Source organism: Jaculus jaculus, chromosome 15 (assembly GCF_020740685.1).
Source record: "Jaculus jaculus isolate mJacJac1 chromosome 15, mJacJac1.mat.Y.cur, whole genome shotgun sequence".
Lineage (NCBI taxonomy): Eukaryota > Metazoa > Chordata > Mammalia > Rodentia > Dipodidae > Jaculus > Jaculus jaculus.
In genome coordinates, this window is record NC_059116.1 from 24,058,616 (window position 1) to 24,084,249 (window position 25,634).

The 25,634-nt window shown below is 43.7% G+C and overlaps 1 protein-coding gene across 1 annotated transcript in view; it reads left to right on the plus strand.

Annotated features, from left to right (window-relative positions):
• Positions 1–614: 614 nt before the first annotated feature.
• The window catches only part of Riok3 (RIO kinase 3), a 28,515-nt gene continuing 3,495 nt past the window's right edge, over positions 615–25,634 (plus strand). Inside the window, exons 1-11 of the mRNA XM_004654831.2 lie at positions 615–861; positions 8,382–8,497; positions 9,561–9,706; positions 9,800–9,907; positions 10,015–10,124; positions 14,435–14,578; positions 15,918–16,045; positions 19,907–20,104; positions 21,205–21,364; positions 24,473–24,553; positions 24,641–24,730. Coding sequence (XP_004654888.1) covers positions 784–861; positions 8,382–8,497; positions 9,561–9,706; positions 9,800–9,907; positions 10,015–10,124; positions 14,435–14,578; positions 15,918–16,045; positions 19,907–20,104; positions 21,205–21,364; positions 24,473–24,553; positions 24,641–24,730 — 1,359 coding nt within the window. The 5' untranslated portion in view covers positions 615–783. The remainder of the gene's footprint in view (positions 862–8,381; positions 8,498–9,560; positions 9,707–9,799; positions 9,908–10,014; positions 10,125–14,434; positions 14,579–15,917; positions 16,046–19,906; positions 20,105–21,204; positions 21,365–24,472; positions 24,554–24,640; positions 24,731–25,634) is intronic.

Genomic DNA, 25,634 nt, shown 5'->3' on the forward strand with positions numbered 1-25,634 from the left:
GGGAACCAGACTGCCTTGGCCCATCACTTACAAACTTGCAATGACTGTTTAACTTTAGCTCGTGATTTAAATCTCAAATGTCCCCAAGACTCATGTGCCTTCAAGGTTACTTTGAGAACTAAAAATTCAAACTTTGAATACTGTACAGACATGATGATATCAATTTATAAGAATTTCCCTGCAACATCAAAACTTCTATTGTGCAGTCTTATTTTTGCTCAATGTTATATAATGTATTTTGCAAAAAAAATATTATTATTATTCTTTTGGCATTCCACAACCTGTCCAATGGCCAACTGCCATAACAGTTTTGTCTCTCTCAATCCTCCGTTCCTCTAGGAACCTGTTATTTCCTGTCTCCTAATCCTTTCCAGGTTAGAACAACCCCAGGAAATAATGAATGGTCATGCAGAGCTACTGTATTTATTTAATGAGCTGTCGCCCAGGGCCCAAGGAGGAAGCAAAGGGACCCACCGTGAACACTTCAGGACCGTCACCAAACGAACTTTGAACCCCGCGATTGGGCCACTGGGCAGGGACCGGAAGTCCCGCCCTCCAGCGGACCGGATAGCCAATGGGAAGCGGATGGCCCCGCGGCGAGGGCGGAAGTGAAGAGCTCTAGTTCCGGACGCGGCTGCAGCCGCCGCCGCCGCCACCACCACCTGTCACCTTAGCTCCGGCACCAGCAGCAGGTCTCTTCCCCCCCACCCCCGCCCCTGCCTGTCTTCTCGTCCCAGCCTGCTTCTCGTCTTGTCCCGTCTCCGCCTCTCTCTTGTCCCCTACATGGATCTGGTCGGGGTGGCTTCACCTGAGCCCGGGCCCGCGGCAGCCGCCGCCGCCGCCGCCTGGGGACCCAGCAAGGTGAGCGGGCATCGGGGGGCTGGCTTGGCTGCTTAGGTCACTGGGGATGCTTGTCCCCGAGCCCCAGGACACGCGAGTCCTTCATTTCTAGGGTCGAGACTCTGAATGACTTGGACCGGGCGCAGGGGGTGGGTGGGGGGAACCGGCGGACGGCCTGGGGTGGTCCAGGGTCGGTCGGTCGGTCTGTCTGTCCGTCTGCCTGCCTGCGCTTTCCTCCTCGGTCTCTGTCGCAGATATTTGTCGCTGAACTCCCTGCACGAGCGCTGATAGGTGGGAGAAAACATGTCACTTTTCTTTAGGACGAAAAGACTTCTCTGCCAGTTGATTTGAGAAGTAAGGGTGCCCCCGTTGGCGTTTTTATATTCCTCAAATTAAGGCTGTAAAGGAATCTGGCCTTTTTAAACGTCTTGTTATTTGCTTGCCAACCCGTAACAACTTGTTTCAGTGAAAAGTCCACCTGTGAATCTTATTGGAGCTTTAGGCTTGGTCTTAACAGAAAAGAGGGGAGCTGTCTTGTTAATTTAAAAAGCTGCTTTTTAAATAAAAATTGGTTATGCAGGTTAGGAAGACTTTTAAGTCTGTTGGTAAGTAGGGTTACACCTGCATGTCATTTCATCCTTTGTGTGTTAAAAGTTTCATCAGGTGAAAATCTGTAGACATAAGGACAAAATCAGATAGAGACCCCCCTCAGAAATACTCTGTATGTTGAATTCTTCCAGTTAAAGGTTGGTAAGAAAAGTCAAATGGCAACATCTCAACCTCAGAACAAATTTCTCTTCCTAAACATATACTACCTAAGAAATAAGAGCGATTATATTCACATTTAAGTGTATATTATCAGAAGTGCAAAGGTCCATTTTAGTCATTTAACAAAATTCTTGGGGTTTATTGATCATCTGTTGGGTAGACAGAATTTGACTGGCAAAACAATTAAAAAGAAGTCTACACTATCATTTAATCCTTTCTTTTGCTGACTTTGTGGGAAGCCAGAGTGAGTACCAAAGCCAACGTGGAGGGTGTGGAAACTTGAGGAGGGTTTTGAATAGTGAAAGAAATATTTAAAGCCAGTGGTTTACACTAGGCAAAAGTGAAGAAGTGTTAAGCTCTGTTGGAAAATGAGTTATAAAGAAATGAATCCAAGGTATTCCTCCAGTCGGCCATAGTCATCAAAAACATGGGTGGTCTGAGAAAGACAGCCAAGAAGAGTTGAGGCAATATGACAAATGTAATTGGTGTCCTGATGGTGTTGCATGCCTTTAATCCCAGCATTTGTGAGGCAGAGGTAGGAGGACAACTGAGTTGAGGCCAGTCCAAGACTACATAGGTCAGCTTGGGCTAGAGCGAGACCCTACCTTGAAAAATAAAAACAGCCAGGAATGGTGGCACACGCCTTTAATCCCAGCACTTGGGAGGCAGAGGCAGGAGGATCACTGTGAGTTCAGGACCACCCCGAGACTGCGTAGTAAATTCCAGGTCAACCTGGGCTACAGTGAGACCTTGAAAAACCAAAAAAAAAAAAAAAAAAAGAAGGAAAGAAAAACAAAAACCAAGAAAGAAAATGAGATGAGGGGAAAAGTAATGAAATCTGAGTAGAGTATCAACTTTAGTTAATAATAACAGCATACTGTCAGGCTTGGTGGTACATGCCTATATTCCCAAGGCTGAGGCAGGAGAGTACTTTGAATCCAGTCTGGACTATCTTGGGAGGTCCTGCCCCCAAAACAAACAAAATATAAGGGGCTGAAGAGATGACTTAGTGGTTAAGCGCTTGCCTGTGAAGCCTAAGGACCCTGGTTCGAGGCTCAATTCCCCAGGACCCACGTTAGCCAGATGCACAAGGAGGCACATGCGTCTGAAGTTCATTTACAGTGGCTAGAGGCCCTGGCGCACCCATTCTCTTTCTCTCTCTATCTGCCTCTTTCTCTGTCACTTTCAAATAAATAAAAATAAACAAAAAAAATTAAAAAATCAGCTGGGGGCTGGAGAGATGGCTTAGTGGTTAAGGCGCATGCCTGCGAAGCCTAAGGACCCAGGTCCCAGTAAGCCAGATACACATGGTGGCGCATATGTCTGGAGTTCGTTTGCAGTGGCTAGAGGCCCTGGTGTGCCCATTCTCTCTCCCCCTCATCTCTCTGTCTCAAATAAATAAATAAATCAGTTGGGTGTGGTGGTGCATGCCTTTTACCCAGCACTTGGGAAGCAGAAGTAGGATTGTCATGAGTTTAAGGCACCCCTGAGACTACATAGTGAATACCAGGTCAACCTGGGCTAAAGCAAGACCTTACTAGAACCACCCCCCCAAAAAAAAAGACATGAACAAAAAGTCAACTACTATTTGTGGCTGGTGGTGCATGCCTGTAATCCCAGCATGTGGAAAAAGGCAGGAGGATCATGAGTTCAAGACCACATAGCAAGAGGGATAGTCATGAATTGTGATAGATGGGTAATACTCATGTAAGGTGTGGTTGTTAGGGAAAACCCAGGTTACCGTTTCCAGAGTCATATGATGACTCAAGTATTGTTCCTGGATTATAGACATCATCTAGCTGTTTGGTTAGAGCAGGATCTTCCTGTTAGTTGTGGCTGAATTGACTCAAGTTAGAGGACAGAGCATGTGTTCTGCACCTCTCATGTGTGCTGGTGTTGATTTTGCTTAAGCCCAGCTCCATAGATACTTCAGTAAAACCTTGTTGTAATGGAGGGTAGGCAGTAGGTAAGGATGCATCATTAGGGATTAAAGGCATGTGCCACCACACCCAGTTTATAATTGCCATTTTAATATGGGTGCTGGGGATTAAACTCAGGTCCTCATGCTTGTGAGGCAAGTATAAAGAGTTGATTTGCTAGAGTCCCAAGAGGATGACATACGATTCTCCATCTCTATCCCTGGCTCTTGAAAATAGAAGTGTCCAGTAGATTTTCCAAGCCCCACTCAGTGGGATGAACTACTTTTTGGTAGGGGATGTCTTAAGAGGGTCTGCTCCCGCCCTGAAACTGTCCTGCTTTTGGTGGCAGACTTGAAATGTTTGCATTTGATTTCAAAATGTGAGAGTTGGTTGCCTTTCTGAAATAATGACTGACTTACCTAACCCCAGGAAGTTGCCTCAGCATGAGGTGGCCCAGCCAACCACCTGTGGTTGTGCCAAGTGAGACAGCTGAGGAAGAACAAGGCCAGTGGGGTGGGCGCTGGGCACATGGCGCTGTCCGTGGTCTCTGTGTTCCCCCTTCTGGTTCAATCTCAAGAGTAGGGGAATAATCCACCTGAAAGTAACAAAATTATTGCCAGGCATTTTTGCCTCTTCTGAAAAATTGTCAGGTGATAGTTTATATCTTAGCCAAATCAGATGACAGATGACAAGACCAGGAGCCTCAGGAATAGGTGGGCAAGGTGAAAGAAAGGAGTTCCTGATAGTGGGGATATTGTCAGGCACCAGACCTCTGTGATTTAGGGACTACATGGCTGTTCCTTTCTTTGAAAAAGTTATCTGTTGGGCTGGGATGTAGCTCAGTGATAAAGTGCTTGCGTGGAATGAGAGAGCGTAGGTTCAATCTTCAGCACTATAAAAGAAAAAAGGAAACAAGAAAGCAAAAAGAGTTACGTGTTAGCTGGTCATGGTGGTTGGGGTCTGTTATCCCAGCACTTGGGAAGCTGAGGCAGGAAGATTATGAGCTTATTTTTTTTTTTAATATTTAAAATATATATATATATATATATTTATTTATTTGAGAGCGACAGACACAGAAAAAGGGAGGGAGGGAGAGAGCGAGGGGGAGGGAGAAAGGGAGAGAGAGAATAGGCACGCCAGGGCCTCCAGCCACTGCAAACAAACTCCAGACGCATGCGCCACCTTGTGCATCTGGCTAACGTAGGTCCTGGGGAATTGAGCCTCGAACTGGGGTCCTTAGGCTTCACAGGCAAGCACTTAACCACTAAGCCATCTCCCCAGCCCAATATTTTATATATATATATATATATATATATATATATATATATATATAACTAAATATATATATTATATTTTATATAGATATATATAATTAAAAATATATTTATATATATTTAATTTTATTCATTTGAGGTGGGGGAGAAAGGGCATGTCAGATCATTCAGCTGTTGTAAACAAACTCCAGATACAAGTGCCGACATTTTATTTTATTTTATTTTTTTCTCAATTTTTATTAACATTCTCCATGATTATAAAAAATATCCCATGGTAATACCCTCCCTCCCCCCCACTTTCCCCTTTGAAAGTCCATTCTCCATCATATCCCCTCCCCCTCTCAATCAGTCTCTCTTTTATTTTGGTGTCATGATCTTTTCCTCCTCTTATGATGGTCTTGTGTAGGTAGTGTCAGGCACTACGAGGTCATGGATATCCAGGCCATTTTGTCTGGAGGGAGCACATTGTAAAGAGTCCTACCCTTCCTTTGGCTCTTACATTCTTTCCGCCACCTCTTCCGCATTAGACCTTGAGCCTTGGAAGGTGTGATCGAGATGTTACTCATTACTCCAGTCACTTCTTTCCAGCACTATGATGCCTTCTGAGTTGTCCCAACGCCACTGCCATCTGAAAAGAGAAGATTCTCTACCCAAAGAGAGAGTACCATTAATATTAGGGTATAAGTATTAAGAGAAGTGCTTACTGGGCAGTTTGATAAGCATAGTATATACACTTATCCAGACATCAGCAGATGTTACACCCCTAGGGCTCATGACTACCCCTGGTTTAAGTTTTCAGTATCAAGGATGGGTTCCCCCCCATGGAGCGGGCCTCCAGTCCAGTTGGAGGGCAGTTGGTTTCCACCATGACAGACCTGTCACTATTGTATCCATTGGCTCATTTGGCCTGGCTGGCCAATTATAAGGCATGCATTGTCCATTGTTGAGTATCTTCATTGGTGGTATCTCTTTCTCCCATTGAACTACCTGTAGAATGGCTTCTTCCAGCTTTCTGTCAGCTGGTCTACATGGTGGAGGTTATCAGCTCAGTTCCAGCAGGATTTCTTAGTGACCTTGCAGCCCAAGTATGTGGAGTCTTCAGCAGTAGGGTCTTACCATCTACTCCTGGTGGGAAACCAAGGGCCTCACAAGTGCCACCTTTTGCGTCTGACTTATGTGGGTCCTGGGGAATCAAACCTGGGTCCTTTGGCTATGCAGGCAAATGCCTTAACCCCTACGCCATTTCTCCAGCCCGAGTTTAAGACATTCTCAGCAGCCTAGTGAGCTCAAGGCTCACCTGCGCTATTATACCAGGAAACCCCGTCTTAGAAAAATCGAAGGAGGGAAGGGAAGAGAGAAGAAGGAGTTGTCTGTTGTATTACAATTAGTCATTGTCATATGTGAGTTGGAATTTTGAGTTAGAGAACAGTCTTTTTGGACTTTGAAACTGACCAGACCTAGCATTTCTAGGTTAAAGAGCAGAAGGAAGTCAGCCAAAGCAGAAGGCCAAAAGATTCGCCGTGCTGAGTCCAAAGAGCTGGAGCTGTTTTGCTGAGTGCACGCGAGGGGTTCAGGTCTCCGGGAAGCCTCTCTGTTAGGTGTAGGCAGCCTTGGATGAAGCTGAAACTCTACAGCTGCGGTGGGCGCTGCACCACCTGCAGTGCATGTAGGGTTTCCCGAGTGAGGACTGAACTTGACCCTGATTCCCTGAGGCATAAATCCAGTTGTCATTGTTTATCACCTTCCACCCAGATAGCCCAAGCCACATCAGTTCCTGACCTACCAGATTCGTCTTGAACCAGGGTCTCTCTTACTCTGTTGTCTCTGAGTCATAAGTTAGATGGCCTGTGTTGGCTAACCTTGAGTAATTTTGTAGCTAATGTAGATATCACCCTATTCTAAATTCTATGTTTGGCATTCATTAAGAAATGGGCTCTCTCTTAGCAGCGTTGTGGTAGTACCTATTTTTAATCCCTGCACTCGGGTGGCAGAGGTAGGAGGATCACCATGTGTTCATGGCTACCCTGAGACTACATAGTGAATTCCAGGTCAGTCTGGGCTAGAGTGAGACCCTACCTCAAAAAAATAAAAAAAAGAGTTTTGACTTTATCCCAAAGGCAAAGCAGCATTGAAAAAAACAAGAAAGAAAGAAGGAAATTAATTTAAGTAAGGGAACCAGTGGTGCAAATTATTATTATTTTTTTTTCGTTTTTCGAGGTAGGGTCTCACTCTGGCTCAGGCTGACCTGGAATTCACTATGTAGTCTCAGGGTGGCCTCGAACTCTCGGCGATCCTCCTACCTCTGCCTCCCAAGTGCTGGGATTAAAGGCGTGCGCCACGATGCCCGGTATCTTGAGAAGGGCTGACATATACCCATTTAGCTAACTTCATGCTTTGTTTACAATGAAGTATAATTTATTTTTTTTTTTATATAGTAAAAGAATGAAGATTTTATTAAGCATTGTAAGTTGCATTCAATAGCTTCTGGATACGACACACCACAATCCATTGACAGTTCACCAAACCCAACAGCAGTGCATTCCTCACAGTCCAAAAATAGAGCAGAACTCTCTTCAATTTACAGTAAGATCTTGTGGGCGGGGGCTGGGGAATTACACCTCATTTCTGATCACTAGTGTGATGAAGAGCATCAGAAGGATATTGAGGTATCATTTCTTTCTTTTTTTTTTTTGTATTTTTGTTTTTTGAGGTAGGGTTTCACTCTAGCCCAGGCTGAGCTGGAATTCACTGTGTTGTCTCAGGGTGGCCTTGAACTCACAGCACTCCTCCTTCCTCTGCCTCCCGAGTGCTGGGATTAAAGGCGTGCGCCACCATGCTTGCCTTCAGGTATAATTTTTAAGTGGGCTTTGAATTGTGCTAGTTGGTGTAATCTATTCCTTTTTATTTTGTTTATATTTATGTTGGCTTTTTGAGGCTTACTTTGTAGCTGTGAACCTGTGGCAGTTCTCCTGTCTCACCTTCCTAAGTGCTGAGATTATGCCACAATGACACTGTTATACTCTATTCCCATAAGAAAATCTACTTGGAAAGCTGAACCATAAGCGGAAAGTTGATTGTTGGAGTTGGGAAGATGGTTTAGCAGTTAAGATGCTTGTCTGCAAAGCCTAACAACCTGGGTTCGATACCCCAGTACCCATGTAAAATCGGAGGCACAAGGTGGTACGTGCATCTGGAGTTCGTTTGCAGTGGCAGAAGGCCCTGGCATGCCCATTCTCCATCTTTCTCTGCTTGCAAATAAATTAAAAAATTGAAAATAAAAAGAAAGTTGATGATGAGCATGCGCCACTTTGTGCATCTGGCTTTACATGGGTACTGGGGACTTGAATCCAGGCTGGTAGGCTTTGCAAGCAAGTGCCTTTAACTACTGAGCCATATTTTCAGCCCTTCATTTGTGCTCTTGATAATATTTGAGCTGAGAGATACTCTGTATCAGGTGAATTTGCAAAAAGTTAATCATTCATTTGGGCTGATTTAACTAGTTTGGTTTTCAAACGATAGTTTCCTTTGTGAGTTATTGCACTGTTGTGAATGAACGTCTCGTCTCGCTTTGTGTAACTAGTGCCCATGGGCTGCCCCTCGGAACACCATCTCCTGTTCTTTGGCTGACGTGATGAGTGAAGAGCTGGCCAAAGAGCTGCAGCTGGAAGAGGAGGCCGCTGCCTTTCCCGACGTTGTGTGAGTGCAGCCACAGGCAGCTGGGTCGCCTGGCAGCTAACCAGAGCTGGGGTTTAGTCTGATGGGCAGAAGGGAGAGTCTACTGATGTTTTGAGTTCTGCTCCTGGTTCTTTGGTTCTCAGTACAAGTTGACTATTCCAAGAGGTTTTAGGCACTCCGAAAGCACTCAGAAATTTTAGGTTTGGGTTTTTGGGTTAGCTGATAGTTCTTATAAATATTCCAAAGTCTATAAACTTCAGAATTTTGAACCCTTCTGGTCCATGGATTTCAGATAAGGGACACTGTGCTTATGTTAGGCAAACCACTCCTCTGGGTATTTTTTTCTTAAAGGATTTTTAAAAAAGATTTTATTTTTATTTATTTATTATGGACAGAGAGAGAGAATGGGCATGCCAGGGCCTCTAGCCACTGCAAACGATCTCCAGATGCATGTGCCACCATGTGCATCTGACTTACATGGAACCTGGAGAATCGAATGTGGGTCCTTTGGCTTCACAGGCATGTGCCTTAACTGCTAAGCCATCTATCTCTCCAACTCCTGGGCATTTTTATGTAAATATTTTATTTTTATTTTTTTGTTTCAGAGAGAGAGAGAGAGAATGTGCACACACCAGGGCCTTTAGCTGCTACAAATAAACTCCAGACACACACGTGGGTCCTGGAGAATTGAACCTGGGTCCTTTGGCTTTGTAGGCAAGCGCCTTAACTGCTGAGCCATCCCTCTAGCCTTCCTCTGGGTTTTACTAGTTCAGTTAATGCAACAGCTGAACTATGTGAGGAACAGTTTTCAAGTGTTTATCCTTATCTCTCTTTTGATAAGAGCTCCGGGTCACAGTCTAGATTTTCTGTTAGACCCTTTATGTTGCTACTTGGTACTTTCTCTTAATTGGCCATTGGTCTTGAGGCTAACTGGACAGGAGAAAGCTAATAATAAGGTTCGGTGAGTTCTTACCCTTTCTTCAGTACAATTGTAACACTGCAAAGACCCATCCTGTGCTCATGATTGGTCAGCTCTGTTTGCACCCGCACATTGTATTAGTTTATATCACCTTATTTTGAATAGTGTTGCTGAAGGACCATTTATTTCTGGAGAAAACAGTGACACTTCCAGCGACCTAATGCTGGCTCAGATGCTACAGATGGAATTTGACAGAGAATATGATGCACAGCTTAGGCGTGAAGAAAAAAAATTCAATGGCGATAGCAAAGGTACAATGACCTTATTGTGACAAATCCATTGGGTGGTAGAAAGAGCTTGTATTGTGTTCCTAAATAAAGCGCCAATTGTTCTTGTCTTTTAAGTCTCTATTTCCTTTGAAAATTACCGAAAACTGCATCCTTTTGAAGACAGTGATAGCTCTGAAGATGAGGTGGACTGGCAGGATACTCGTGATGACCCCTATAGACCAGGTACCTGTGCTTTCGGCTTCTAGGGGCAGAAGTAGAAGGCAGGAAGGCTGACTCTTCAAGCGGGTTCTTTGCTATTTTATCTACTTGGCATGTCTTTTTGCCTTTAGCAAAACCAGTTCCTACTCCTAAAAAGGGCTTTATTGGAAAAGGAAAAGACATAACCACCAAACATGATGAAGTAGTATGTGGGAGAAAGAATACAGCAAGAATGGAAAATGTAAGTTTTACCTTGTCGCCAAAAGTTTTGTTTGAATGTATTTTAAAATACAGTATCTTAATTTTTTTCTTTCTTTTCTTTTAAAAAAACTTTAATTAATGAAGAATTAGTTCATGTGTGTATGCTTGTTTGTGTGTGTGCTCCAGGGTTAAGCAGACACCAGCCATGTGCCACTTCTTTCATCATCTGACTTTATGTGGGAGCTGGGAAATTGAATCCAGTCTTTAATCACTGCTTTTAATCATTGTTTTGTTTTAGAAAGGCAAAGGCTATTAAGCCCTAAAGTGTCAGGGCAGACATGCTTAGGATTTTGACCACCATCCAAAGAAGAGAAAGGAGAGGAAAAAGAAAAGTTACATTTTATTATTTAGAGTCAGAGAAGTGGGCAGGCTCAGCACTGAGGATCTGCATTTGAGAGAGAGAGAAAGAGGCAGAAGAAGAGAATAGGCAGGCCAGAATCTTTAGTTTCTGCAAACGAACTTGAGACACATGTGCCACTTTATGCATCTGGCTTACATGGTCCTGAGGAATTGAACCTGGATCCTTTGGCTTTGCAGGCAAGCACCTTAACCTGTAAGCCATTTCTCCAGCCCCTACTATAATATTTTTTAAACTACTTTTTTTTTGTTGTTGTTGTTTTTTATCCCTGAGGTAGGATCTTGCTCTGGCCCAGGCTAACCTGGAATTCACTATATAGTCTCAGGATGGTCTTGAACTTGTGGCAGTTCTCCTATCTCTGCCTCCCAAGTGTTGGGATTAAAAGGTGTGCACCACTACGTCTGAGCTTTTTTTGTTTTTTCCCCTAGAGAGAGAGAGAAAGAGGGGGGGGGGGAGGGAGAATGAATTGAAGCACCAGCGCCCCAGCCACTGAAATTGAACTTCAGACACTTTTACCACCTAGTGGGCATGTGTGACCTTGTGCTTGCCTTACCTTTGTGCATCTGGGATCGATTCCCCAGTGGGATCGATTCCCCAGTACCCAAATAAAACCAGATGCACAAGTTGGTGCAAGTGTCTAGAGTTTGTCTGCAGTGGCTCGAGGCCTTCGTGCATCCATTCTCTCTCCCTAACTCTCTGCCTGCCTCTTTCTCTCCTTCTAATGAATAAATAAATAAAATATTTTATAAATTTCAGAAATTTGCCCAGCATGATGGCATACGCCTTTGATCCCAGAACTCAGGAGGCTGAGGTAGGAGGATTGCTATGAGTTTGAGGCCAGCTTGGGACTACATAGTAAATTCCAAATTCCAGGCTAACCTCTAGGTGAGACCCTACTTCGAAAAACCAAAAGAGAAGAAAAGAAAAATCAGAAACCTTAAAGTTCTGTGTGGGGGTCACATACCTGTAAGCAGGAGAGGTCACTGGCTATACAGCAAGTTTGAGACCAGCTTGGGCTGCAGGAGACTGTCTGGAAAAGAAAAACAAAGTAGGCTAGGCGTGGTAGCACACGCCTTTCATCCCAGCACTCGGGAGGCAGAGGTAAGAGGATCACCATGAGTTTGAGGCTAGCCTGAGACTACATAGTGAAATCCAGCTCAGCCTGAGCTAGAGTGAGACCCTACCTCAAAAATCAAAAAAAAAGAAAGGTTAAAAAAAAAAATAAAAACAAAGTAATATTCTTATATAACATTTATTCTTTAGCATGTTATTTTTATAGAATAAAGTTATAAAGTTCCTTCAGGAACCAGAATAACAGTGGTGACTGGAACTAGGAATAAAAAAGATAACTACTTTTTACTACATATAGTCTGGATTTCTTTTTGGGGTAGCGTCTTGCTCTAGCCCAGGCTGACCTGGAATTCACTACATAGTATCTCAGGGTGGCCTCAAATTCAAGGCGATCTGCCTACCTCTGCCTCCCGAGTGCTGGGATTAAAGCCATGCACCACCATGCCTGGCTTGGATTTGTTTTTTTTAATGTGACGCTAGGGATTAGTCCTAAGGTCTCACACATTCTGAGCAAACGCTCTCCCACCGAGCTGCTCTCTGAGTCCCATGCGCTTGGGACTACCCTTGTAAGGTTGAGAATAAAATTAATTTAAAAAAATTTTTCAAAATTAACAACTTCTGTAATTGTAAACAATATCCCATAGTAATTCCCTCTTTCCCCCCACTTTCCCCTTTGAAACTCCACTCTTCATCATATCCCCTATCCCTCTCAATCAGTGTCTCTTTTAAGAGAATAAAATTAATTTTTAACAAAGAAGTATTCTCTTTCAACAATACTGTGACTAAAATAAAACCTGTAGAATTTATTTAATTGGACGTGGTGGTGCACTCCTTTAACCCAGCACTCGGGAGGCAGAGGTAGGAGGATCACCGTGAGTTCCAGACCACCCTGAGACTCCATAGTGAATTCCAGGTCAGCCTGGGCCAGAGTGAGACCCTACCTTGAAAAACCAAACAAACAAACAAACAAAAAAAAACCTTGTAGAATTTAGAACACAAATGCTTAAGTACATATTTTATTAAGTTGCATTTTTTTTTTTCGAGGTAGGGTTTCACGCTAACTCAGGCCAACCTGGAATTCACTGTGTAGTCTCAGGATGGCCTCGAACTCATGGCGATCCACCTACCTCTGCCTCTCGAGTGCTGGGATTAAAGGCGTGCGTCACTAGGCCCAGCCCCAAGTTGTATCATTTGTAGAAATATTCCAGTTCTGACTGTACAACAGTGCCATATAGCCAGATTTTCTGTGGTAATGGAAAGGTTATGTTTCCATGGTTTCCAGTATGGTAGCTGTATTTGCTATTGAACATTTAAAATTGGTAGAGCTAAGGAACTGCTGAACAATCAATTTCTAACTCAAATTTAAACATCCACATGTGGCTAGTGGCTACCTACATGAACTGTACACCTCTGGAATATAATTGTCATTGATGCAATAGGTATAACTTATCATACTTAGTCTTTAAAAATAATTATGAGCCTAGCATGGTGGTGCATGGCTTTAATCCCAGCACTCGAGAGGCAGAGGTAGGAAGATCACTGAGTTTGAGGCCAGACTACATAGTGAATTCCAGGTCAGACTTGGCTAGAGTGAGACACTGCTTTAAAAACCAAAATAATAATAATAGTTATTATAATTATGAAATCATATTTAGTTGGTAAGGTTTGGTGTGGCCATCACAATATATTGTTTTGTTCTTTGTTTGATATTAAAAAAAAAAAAGCACAGGAGCCAGGTGTGGTGATGCATGCTTTTAATCCCAGCACTGGGGAGGCAGGGGTAGGAGGATTGCTGTGAGTTCAAGGTCAGCCTGAGACTGCAGAGTAAATCCAGGTCAGCTTGGGCTAGAGCAAGACCATACCTTGACAAATAAAAAATAAATAAATAAACAAAAATGGTACAGGAGCTAGGAAGATTGCTTAGTGGTTGAAGGTGCTTGCTTGCAATATCTGCTGACTCATTCAGTTCCCAAGCTAGCCATGTAAGCCAGACACAAAAGTGGTTCAAGCCTCTGGTGTTCATTTGCAGTAGCAAGAGACCCTGGTGTACACACACACACACAAATAAATTTATTTGAGAGAATGGACACACCAGGCCCCATTCACTGTAAACAAACTCCAGATGCATGTGTCACCTTGTCCTTCTGGGTTTTACATGCATGGGTACTGGGGCATTGAACCTGGGTCCTTTGGCCTTGTAGGCAAGTTTGAGCCATTTCTCTAGCCCCAACTAATTTAAAAAATAAGGTGGCACATGACTTTAATCCCAGCACTTGGGAGGCAGAGGTCAGAGGATTGCCATGAGTTTGAGGCCAGTGAGTTCTGGGTCAGCCTGGGCTAAAATGAGTCCCATCCTACTTCAAACAAACAAACAACAACAACAACTCCCCCCCCCCCAAATAAAAGGTACAGGGCTGGAGGGAGAGCTTAGTGATTAAGGCACTTGTCTGCAAAGCCTAAGGACCCAGGATTGATTCCCCAGGATCCACATAAGCCAGATGCACAGATGGCGCATGCTCTGGAGTTTGTTTGCAGTGGAAGGATGCCCTGGTGTACCCATTCTCTCTCTCTCACAGTAAAAAAAAATATTTTTAAAGGTACAAAACCATATTCTAGAATACTTTTGTTTTAGATATGATGCAGTATTTCTGTGCCCTTCCCTTGGGCTGTCATTTGTGACCGTGTTGCTATCTTTCTGTATTGGTGAGTTGTTTTTCTCTGTGATATTCATGGGTGCTGTTATGTGGCATGATCACCAGTCAAGTAGGGAATCTGTCCATGTAAAGACTTAACTTCTCATTGCTGCTGTTTTTCCTTTGTCCTCACTCAAAATATGTAAATACTCTTCTTTTCGTTGTCAGTTTGCACCTGGGTTTCAGGTAGGAGATGGAATTGGAATGGATTTGAAACTCTCGAACCATGTTTTCAATGCTTTAAAACAACATGCCTACTCAGAAGAGCGACGGAGTGCCCGCCTGCATGAGAAGAAGGAGCATTCCACTGCTGTAAGTGCTTTTGGATGGTTTTCCCCTCTAGTGGAAAAATTCGTGTTAGAAATTTCATGCTTGGGGAAAAGAACAACACAAAACTTCCTATTTGACATTTTGTGCATGAGATTGGCTTTCGAAGTCAAAGCTACCCAAGGTGGCTTTGCTCTTTGGCATTCTAGGTTTAACATAATAGTTATTAATCAGTTATTCAAAACTCACAGTATGCAGTTTTGCATTTCTAGCTTCAGTGCCACTAGGTACTTAAGATATGCCATAAAGACTAAAGTCATTCTTCCTGCAAGGCCCCTCTGGCTACCTAGGCCCCTCCTATGAGAGCAGTGCCCAGCACAGCAGCCGCCCTGTCTTCAGTGGGCTCACCTGCTGCCGCCCTCTAAGAGCCAGGAGTGATGGGTCAGATGGCAGCCACCGCAGCTGCTGTAACTGTGGGCTCTGCTAGTCACACACTGGGCCTGCCGCCACGGTAGCCTTCAGTGGAGGAGGTAATGCTGAGTCCTCAAGGCCTGACACCGCTTTTCAGGAGTCTCAGGGAACCCAGCTGGCCCAGCAACATCATTTTGGTGGCCCTTGATGGTATGAGATAAAACAGGTTTTGGATAATGCTCCAAACCTAGGCGCGGTTAAGCTTTGTGAGGGCTTTGGGAAGGTGCAGAAGCAGTATAGATTCATCTAATCAGGAAGCAAAAATCGGGGCTGGAGAGATGACTTTAGTGGTTAAGGCACTTGCCTGCAACGCCAAAGGACCCAGGTTCGATTCCCCAGGACCCATGTAAAGCCAGATGCATAAAGCGGCACATGCATCTGGAGTTTGTTTGTAGTGGCTAGAGGCCCTGGCATGCCCATTCTTTCCCTCTCCACCCCCTCAAATAAATCAATAAATAAAAATTAAATATTTTTAAAAAGCATCTAAAAGTGAACCAGATGTGGTGGCTCATGCCTATGATTCCTGCACTTGTAGGGCTGAGGCAGGATTACCATGAGTTTAAGGCCAGTCTAGGCTACAGTGTGAGACCCTGTCTCAAAAAATAAAAATTAAAAATGGAGCTATAGTAGCTGTTTTCTGGGCCAATGGTTAAACCAGAAAAAATTTTTTTTTTTTTTTTTTTCAAAGTAGGGTCTCACTCTAGCCCAGGGTGACCTGGAATTTACTATGGAGTCTCAGGGTGGCCTTGAACTCATGGCAATCTTCCTACCTCTGCCTCTCGAATGCTGGGATTAAAGGCGTGTGCCACCCCACCCAGCTCAGAAAATATTTTCAATGTTAACTGTTAGAAGTGGCTCAAACATACTTTATGATTAAAAGTCACTTTCACTTATAGTACTCTGTCTTTTGCAGGAAAAAGCCGTTGATCCTAAGACACGCTTACTTATGTATAAGATGGTCAACTCTGGAATGCTGGAGACAATCACTGGCTGCATTAGTACAGGAAAGGAGTCTGTTGTCTTTCATGCATATGGAGGGAGGTAATGAGCAAATACAGGACTATCATGTAACAAGAATTTAGCCCTTTCTCCCCAGGATCGATGTCTACACAAAATCAAATGACACTACATGGAGAGTAGACCAGTTTTTGGTGTTGCTGTAGAAAGCCTACACAAGATAGAAGATATTTATTTTGTTTTTAGAGGAATTAAATGACTATTGACAGGTCCTTGCCTTTAGTTTTCTTAACATTTACCTGGTTTACCTTTCTAAATGAGACACACCATGTGACCATACACTAAAAGTGAAGAGAATGGTATGGTGACGCACGCCTTTAATCTTAGCACTTGGGAGGCAGAGGTAGGAGGATCACTGAGTTTGAGGCCACCCTGAGACTACATAGTGAATTCCAGGTCAGCCTGAGCTAGAGTGAGACCCTACCTCGAAAAACCAAAACAAGTGAAGAGGAGAGAATAGGAAGGAATGTGCTGGGGGTAGTTTGGTGGTAGAGCATATGCTTTAACGTGTGAGGCCCCATGGGTCTGGCTACATTCCTTTTTGGAAATCAAGGTCCTCTTTCCTTGGTACCATTCAATTCTTTGCAGCACCGGGACTGAGGTCCCATTCTCTCCTTGCTGTCAGCAAGGCCTGCTGTCAACTGCTGTCCCCTGGAGATGCTTGCCTTGTGACCTTCTCATGCTGCTCATGCCAAAGCCAGCAGAACAAGCTGGGCATGGTGACGCACACCTTTAACCCCAGCACTTGGGAGGCTGAGGTGGGAGGATCACTGTGAGTTCAAAGCCAGCCTGAGACTAATTCCAAGTCAGACTGAGGCTAGAGCAAGACCTGCCTCAGACAGACAGACAGACAAAAACCCTTCTGAATAGTCTTCTCACACTGAGTCTTAATGCCACCTCAGCCATATAATATAACCCAGTCCTGGTGGTTCAGCTCTATCTGTAATGATTTTTATAATATAATTTTAAATTTATGCCAAGAGACAAAGTGCACTTTTATCTAAATAAAAGGGTTAGAATTATAGGGTGTGGCCCAACGTGGTGGTACACATGTTTATTCCAGCACTCAGGAGACCGAATGTAGAAGGATCCCTGTGTATTTAAGGCTAGCCTGAGATTACATAGTGAATTCCAGGTCAGCCTGGGCTAGAGCAAGACCCTACCTCAAAGAAAAGGGGAGGCTGGAGTGATGGCTTAACAGTTAAGGTGCTTGCCTGTGAAGCCTAAGGACCCAGGTTTGAGTCTCCAGGTCCCATGTAAGCCAGATGCACATGGTGGTGCGGTGCATGCATCTAGAGTTCGTTTGCAGTGGCTAGGGGCCCTGGCACTCCCATTCTCACTCATTCTCTCTTCCCCACCCATCTCTCTGGCTCTATTAAAGTAAAAGAAGAAGAAAAAAGTATAGGGAATGAAATTATATAAGCATAATAGAAATCCATAAGGATTAGGACCTTAAAAGCTAGGCAAAGGAAGCTGGACATGTTGACACACATCTGTAGTTCCAGTCATTTGGGGCTGAGAAATGAAGATCATTTGATTGCAGGTGTTTGAAATAGGCCTGGGCAAGAAGATTCTGTATTAAGGGTGAGGGAGCTGGGCATGGTGGTACATACCTTGAGAGGTATAAAGAGGCTGCATGGGCAGTTTGAGGACCACCTTGGGTACCTTTCTCCTCCAGAAAAACACTTCTTTGGGTAGGAAAGATTGCTAAGTTGTTAAGGCATTTGGTTGTAATCCTTGATGGCCCAGGTTTGATTCCCAGACCCGTGTAAAGCCAGATACACAAAACGGAACATGCGTCTGGAGTTCATTTGCAGTGGCAGGCAGCCCTTGTGCACCCGTACTTTCTCTTTCTCTCCTAAATAAATAAATAGAAGCATTAACATCCCTTCAGATACTCAAAGGTAAATACTGCTTTCATTTCATTTGCCTTTTTTCCCCCTAGTTAACACCATGCCTCAAGCTCTGAATAACTCACCACTGCGAGACTTGCACTAGCATCCTGGGTGGGCTACAGACACCTCAGCTTCTTCCTTCCCTCCCATCCCAGCGCCCGTGAAGTGCAGTCCTCACGGTTCCCTGCTGGCTCCCTTGGAGGCATGTCCAAGTCCACAGATCTGCCACCCTCCTGTCCCATCATCTCTATCTTCTTTTTTAAAAAAATTTTTTAAAATTATTTATTTGAAAGAGAGAGAGAGCAAGAATGGACATGCTAAGGCCTTCATGCATTGCAGAGGAACTCTAGACGCATGCACCATCTTTTGCATCTGGTTTATGTGGGTCCTGTGGAATCGAACCAGGGTCCTTTGGCTTTCCAGGCAAGTGTCTTAACCCCTAGGCCATCTCTCCAGCCCCATCTCTACCTTCTTTTATTTCTTCCCTCTGGCCAGGTCTTAAGTACAGTGTCTCCTGTTTCACTGACACGTCCTAAGTCTTGTTAATACTGTTCCACGTGCACTGTCCTGGCTCTGCTTCAGGCGCCACTTGTGCAGCCTTACCTGCCCTTCCCTCCCAGCGCAGAGCCCCAGCTCACACGCTCCTCTGTCTCTCCTGTTCTCTGTGCAAGCTCTCAGGGCAGAGATATCATCCTTATGTCTACGAAGGGTGACAGTTATTTTGTTTTCCGAGGTACAGTCTCACTCTAGTCCAGGCTGACCTGGAATTCACTATGTAGTCTCAGGCTGGCCTCAAACTCAGGGTAATCCTCCTACCTCTGCCTCCTGAGTGCTGGGATTAAGAGTGTGTGCCACTATGCTGGGCAAGAGGTTTTTTTTTGTTTTTTTTGTTTTTAAAGGCTTTCTTAATCTGTGTTGCTTCTGTTGAGTTTTGCCCCAAATCATCCCACATAAACTCACTTTAGAAATTTATTTAGTTACTTATTTGAGAGAGAATGGGTGCACCAGAGCCTCTAGCCACTGCAAACATACTCCAGAGGCATGTGTCACCATGTGCAACTGGCTTTATGTAGGCACTGGGGAATTGAACCCGAGTCCTTAAGCTTTGTAGGCAATTGCCTTAACTGCTAAATGATCTCTCCAGCCCTAAACTCCTTTTTAAAATGTGTATCTTTTCATTGTTTCTCAAGCTTGATTCCATAGTCATGAAGTGAGGAACTTTAAAGCTTTTATTTTCATTTTTATTTACTTATTAGAGACAGAGAGAGGAGGAGAGAGGGAGAATGGGCATACCAGGGCTCTAGCTACTGAAAACGAACTGCAGATGCATGTGCCACTGGCTTACGTGGGATCTGGAGAATTGAACCTGGGTCCTTAGGCTTCACAGGCATTGCCTTAACCACTAAGCCATCTCTCCAGCCCCGTGAGGAACTTTATATTATGGATTGTTCGAAACTGGCTGAAAATTTATCTGAAAGAATGTTTTGTTAAAACAAAAAGAACAGCTGGCTATAGTGATATATGCCTGTAGTCCCACCTTTTTGGGAGACCGAGGCAGGAGGTCCACTTGAATCCAGAAATTCCAGACCAGCCTGGAGAACACAGTGAGCCTGTAAATAAAGAATCAAGGCTGGTGTGGTGGCGCCCGCCTTTAATCCCAGCACTTGGGAGGCAAAGGTAGGAGGATTGCTGTGAGTTCAAGGCCACCTTGAGACTATAGAGTGAATTCCAGATCATCCTGGGCTAGAGTAAAACCCTACCTCAAAAAGCCTCCCCCCCAAAAATAAAATATATCTGTCAGTCAGTGGCACTCAAACCTAAGGTTTTATTAAGATCAAAATTTTGAAGGCTTAAAAATCTAGGCTTAAAACTTTCAGAGAAAGTAGTCAGTGAAAGCAGACATACTGTAGTGTTAGAGAATCATTATTTTTAAGCTGTTTTACTGTGAACTGGTAACTTATACTGACTTAATTTTCCTTCTTCCATTCAGCATGGAGGATGAAAAGGAAGATAGTAAATCTATACCTACAGAATGTGCCATCAAGGTATTTAAAACAACCCTTAATGAATTTAAGAATCGTGACAAATACATTAAAGATGACTTCAGGTTTAAAGATCGCTTCAGTAAACTAAACCCGCGTAAGATCATCCGCATGTGGGCAGAAAAAGAAATGCACAATCTTACAAGGTAACGAAAACCACTGTGCGACAAGTCATCTCGAGAATTGCCTTTTGTATCTGGACTGCTAGCCAGGCAAGGCATCCACGCTTTCATTTCAATGAATGTATAGGAATAACGAAAGGCCTTAACATTCTAGTGTCTAATGAGGCCTTGTGTAAGAAAAATTTTCCATATCCATAACCTGAATTCATACTTTTGATGTGAGAAAGCCAGTCTTTTCTTTCTTCAGTGACATGCAAGGGAAACTAAAGCATTGTCTGCTCAGACATTTTATCATTTATGTAAAGGCTGTCTGAAAAATGTCCAGCTTCCAATTAGGCTTAGTGTAAGCAAGAAGCCCCCTTTTTATTTCAGAAAGTGTTTATTACATCTGATTTATTACTACACTGGGAGTAGGGTCTTAAATAAGAAGTTACATTTTGTTTTAATTTACTAGAGTTGTGTCTCAACTCTAAGCAGTTTATTTTCCATCAAGAAATTTGTTTTATAAACTAAAAACTTGACTAATGATTTTCCCCATTAAGAAGTCTTCCCACTATATGTTGAAAACTTGCTTTTAGTTTGTTCTTTTCTGAAGACACTTGCTTTCCAAAGTACTTATCCATATTTATCTTAGAACTTCCAAGTAGAATAAATTTCCTAAGCAGTCTTGCGGCCCTCTTTTCCATTCTATTTAAGATTTCACCTTAGGCTTTCTTAACATTTCCATAATCTCCAGGGTGACCTGAAAGACTGTTCAACTCAGGCCCTGTCTGCCTTTGCGGCTGCCACCCATGCTGCCCCGCACACATCAGCTGGGCTGGCTGGTCGGCATTCCCTAGATGGACTGTGCTCTTGACTGCCTCACCCTGTCCTAGTCGGGCTATCTTCCTGTGTCCCTCCTGAGAAGCCTGCTTGCAGAGCACCTACCCACCCCCGTGCCAAAGCATGCATGACACACACTATCATAGGCTCCTTAATCCGAGTCTCATTGTTTTGTAGTCCCGTATCCCCAGAGGAGAACACACTGCCAGTCATTGCAGGCTCTACTTAGATTCTATTTGTTGACTAATTCACATATTTTCTCCTTGTAATCTTGGTACTCTTAATTATTTCTTCCTATATAGAATGCAGAGAGCTGGAATTCCTTGTCCAACAGTTGTACTGCTCAAGAAGCACATTTTAGTTATGTCTTTTATTGGCCATGATCAAGTTCCAGCCCCTAAATTAAAAGAAGTAAAGCTTAGTAGTGAAGAAATGAAAGACGCCTACTATCAGACTCTTCATGTAAGTTGTGCCTTTGACAACATTCAGACACTAATTTAAGCCAAATATAGACTGCTAGGGCAAAAGAGTCACTTGAGCCCAGGTGTTCAAGGTCAACCCAGGCAACATAGGACCAGATCCCATCTTAGTTGGAAACATCCTTGTATTACTACACCATGGTGTTATAAAAAGGATAAGCTGGTTTGTAGAGGGATGTGGACATCAAAGAGTTGTCTGTAAGACAGGCATGGAGTTGTATACCTGTAATCCCAGCATTCAGGAAGACAGAGGCAGGAAGATCACCCCAAGTTCAAGGCCAGTTTTATCTGAATAGCAAGATCTAGGCCAGTCAGCACTATATAACAAGACCCTATATAACAAACTAAATAACTATATAACAAACCAAAAATAAATGAATAATAATTAAAATAAGCTGTCATTAGCTGTCTAATTCCAGAATTTATGAAACTGGAGGATTTCAAGTTCAAGATCAACCTGAGTTCCATAGACTCTGTCTCAGAAAGAACAAACATTTTCTTTTAGTTTAATTTATGGTCATCTTGAATAGTTTTAGAGATTCCTGAAGCAAGAGACAGCTTTGTTCTTAACATAAGTGAGAGAACATGAAACTACTTTTCTTTCTTTTTTTTTTTTTTTAATGAGAGAGACAGAGAGAGAGAGAGAATTGGCACATCAGGGCCTCCAGGCACTGCAATAAAACTCCAGATGCGCCGGGTGTGGTGGCGCACGCCTTTAATCCCAGCACTTGGGAGGCAGAGGTAGGAGGATCGCCGTGAGTTCGAGGCCACCCTGAGACTCCATAGTGAATTCCAGGTCAGCCTGGGCTAGAGTGAGACCCCACCTCAAAAAACCAAAACAAAACAAAACAAAAAAAACCCTCCAGTTGCATGTGCCACCCTGTGCACATGCCCGACCTTGCACATGCGTCACCTTGTACATCTGGCTTATGTGGGATCTGGGGAGTCAAACCTAGGTCTTTAGGCTTTGCAGACAAGTGCCCTAACTGCTAAGCTATCTATCCAGCCCTAAAACTTCCTTTTAACAAAGCTTCATTTAGGGGTTACCACAGCCAGTAGATGGGATTCCTCATTTGTTCATATTCCTTCTTGAATGCTATGGCTTTAACAGGGAGGTAATTGCCTGTGGTAATTTTTGGGAAACCAGAGGGAAGATTGAATGTTGTTAGAAAGTGATGATGAAAGTAGAAGGTGGCAGGGTATGAAAAGAATAGAGAGAGTAGGTGATAGAACTGGCCAGCCCCTCAGGAATGCAAGGAGTTATTCATGCTTTGGGGCAGAAAACTGAGTTAAATTTGAGGTCACTAGTTTAAGAAAATGCTCCTATACCATCATTATTACTCTACATTGATTTTAATTGTACACTGGAGAAACTTAGGTGCATGGTGTCTGCATGGCACCACTATGTCATGTAGCAGTTGATAGGAATATAAAAATGTTAGCTGGGCATGGTGACACACATTCTTAATCCCAGCACTCAAGAGGATGAGATAAGAGGACTCCCATGATTTCAAGGCCCGCCTAGAGCGACAATGTGAGTTCCAGGTCTGCCTGGGATAGAAGGGAAAATAACAAATAAACAAAAGAAATGTTAGAGTAGCTTAGCAATGACGAGCCAGGCAAGCATGAGGGCCTAAGAGGACCTGCTGTGCCCTGCTTTCGATTCCCTGTTTCCCATGCAAACACCTGGGCGTGGCTACGCATGCCGTAACCTCCGTCCTATGGGGAGCCGAGAGCTGAGGATCACTGGGGCTCCCTGGCAGCCAGTCTGACTGCAGGTGGCAGTTCTGGGCTCAGTGAGAAGCGCCATCTCAAGGAGGCACATGGATGAGCGGTAGGGGAGAACACCCAGCGCTCCTCTCTGACCCCCGCAGGCATGCGCAGGGACATCACACGTACCATACCACACATGCTGCACACAGGCAAAAGAGTTACCCAATTAGTATGTTAAAATGTAATCAGAGATATGAACTACCTTCCAGTCCCTTCAATAGAGATCCAGTGGAAGGGAAATTAAGTCTTACCATAAAAATTTTATTGAGCCGGGCATGGTGCCACAGCCTTTAATCCCAACATTTGGGAGGCTGAGGTAGGAGGATTGCCATGAGTTCAAAGCCACCCTGAAAATATGTAGTGAATTCCAGGTCAGCCTGGAATAGAGCGAGACTCTACCTCCAAAAAAAAAAAAAAAAAAAGAAAGAAAGAAAGAAAGAAAGAAAAGAAAAAAAAAATTATTTGAGAGAGAGAGAAAGTAGGGGTATGCCAGGGCATCCTGCCACTGCAAACATAGCCCAGATGCACATACCAGGCAGGCTTTGCAAACAAGTGCCTTTAACTGCTGCACCATCTTCCCAACCTGAAAATCAAGTCTTCTCTGGCTCTTGGGAGGTGGGGTGACGAGGAGAGCGATGAAATGGCGATGACCCTTTGCTATTCAGTTCCCTTAAGCATGTCATGCACATGCATTACTTGGTTTGTCCCATAAAATTAGGAGCTACCACCAATAATCAACACATGTGCTGTTTAATTTAAGATTTGATAATAGCACACACTGGAAATACTAGTACTTGGGACACTAAGGTAGAAGAATCCTGAGTTCAAGGCCAGCCTGGCCTTACCTAGCCAAGCGCTATCTCAGAAACTTTCCCACTGTATCTGGCAGAAAATAGTTTTGCCATGAAGTTGTGAGGTCTTGGTGTGATGTTCACCCTTTTATAGAGGAAGTGGCTTACCTTGGTTCACTGGTTCGCAGTCACCAACACAGCTGCTGTCTGACCATATGGGCATCAAGTCTCGCTGTCATAAGAGCAAGGAAGCAGCATCACATGCTACGTCCTTTCATGGTCCCGCCATTGCTTGCCCTGTCTAAACTATGAGAGCAGCAGCAAGCAGCCCTAGATTTTATAAATTAAGAGGAAATAAGTTTTTTTGTGTTTGGGTGGCACCTTAGTGGTAGAAGGCCTGCCTGGCATGCATAAGCCTCAGTTCAGTCACCGGGGTGGCAGTAACCACCCAAATGAGGAAATAAGGCTGTTAATTTCTTTGTTTTTCTGGGAAATAGTAAAACGAGAATTGTTCTTTCTTCTCACAGTTGATGCAGAAGCTGTACAATGAATGTACCCTTGTCCATGCTGACCTCAGTGAATATAACATGCTGTGGCATGCTGGGAAGGTGAGCAGCACATTCAGATAGCTCATCTTCAGTGTCCTGTTGTGAGTTACTGAGTAGACATACGTCCGCATGCTTTATATTAAACAGGTCTGGTTGATTGATGTCAGTCAGTCAGTAGAACCAACCCATCCTCACGGCCTGGAGTTCTTATTCCGAGACTGTAGGAACGTGTCACAGGTAGGCATATAAACCATTATGTCTTTTGTTCTTTGTTTTTTGTAGGATGTAGCAAGTTCAACTATTTTTTTCCTAAAATAACAGCACTGTATTTCTAGAAACTGAAGGAAGGGGTACTGTCTGCTTGCAGGATAAAGATATAAAGATCAACTTGTCATATTTGATTTTCAGTAAAGATTTGATTCTGTGGCTCACATTTGAACAAAACTTCTATGGGAGAAGCTTTTGGATTCAGCTCTTGATATTTAAGCAGTCAGGGGGATGTTAAATGCATGCGTCTGGCTTAAGCAGAAGCTGGAACATAGTAATCCTGCATGCTCACTGCCATGATTATTACCATTAAGAGGAGGACAGAAAGTCCCCTGAGGGACATACTGATCACTATCACTTTAAAGGAGAGTGAAAAAATTGAGGCAAAACAGTACAGAGTAAGGTCACATTTAGTTGACATTCAAAGGGAAATAACTGCTAGCAAAAAAAAACTGTCTGCTTCTTTCTCTCAAATAAATAAAATAGGGGAGCTGGAGAGATGGGTTAGAAGTTGCTTGCCTACAAAGCCTGAGGACCCAGGTTCAATTCCCCAGTGCCCATGTAAGCCAAATGCACAAGATGGCACATGAGTCTGGAGTTCGTTTGCAGTGGTTGGAGGCTCTAGTGTACCTATTCACTTTTTCTCTATCTGCCTCTTCTCTCTCTCAAATATATATATATATTTTTTCCTAAGGTAAGGCCTCGTTCTAGCTCAGGCTGACCTGGAATTCACTATGTAGTCTCAGGGTGGCCGCAAACTCTCAGTGATCCTCCTACTTCTGCCTCCCAAGTGCTGGGATTATATATATATATACACATACATACATACATACACACATATACATACACACACACACACATACATACATACACA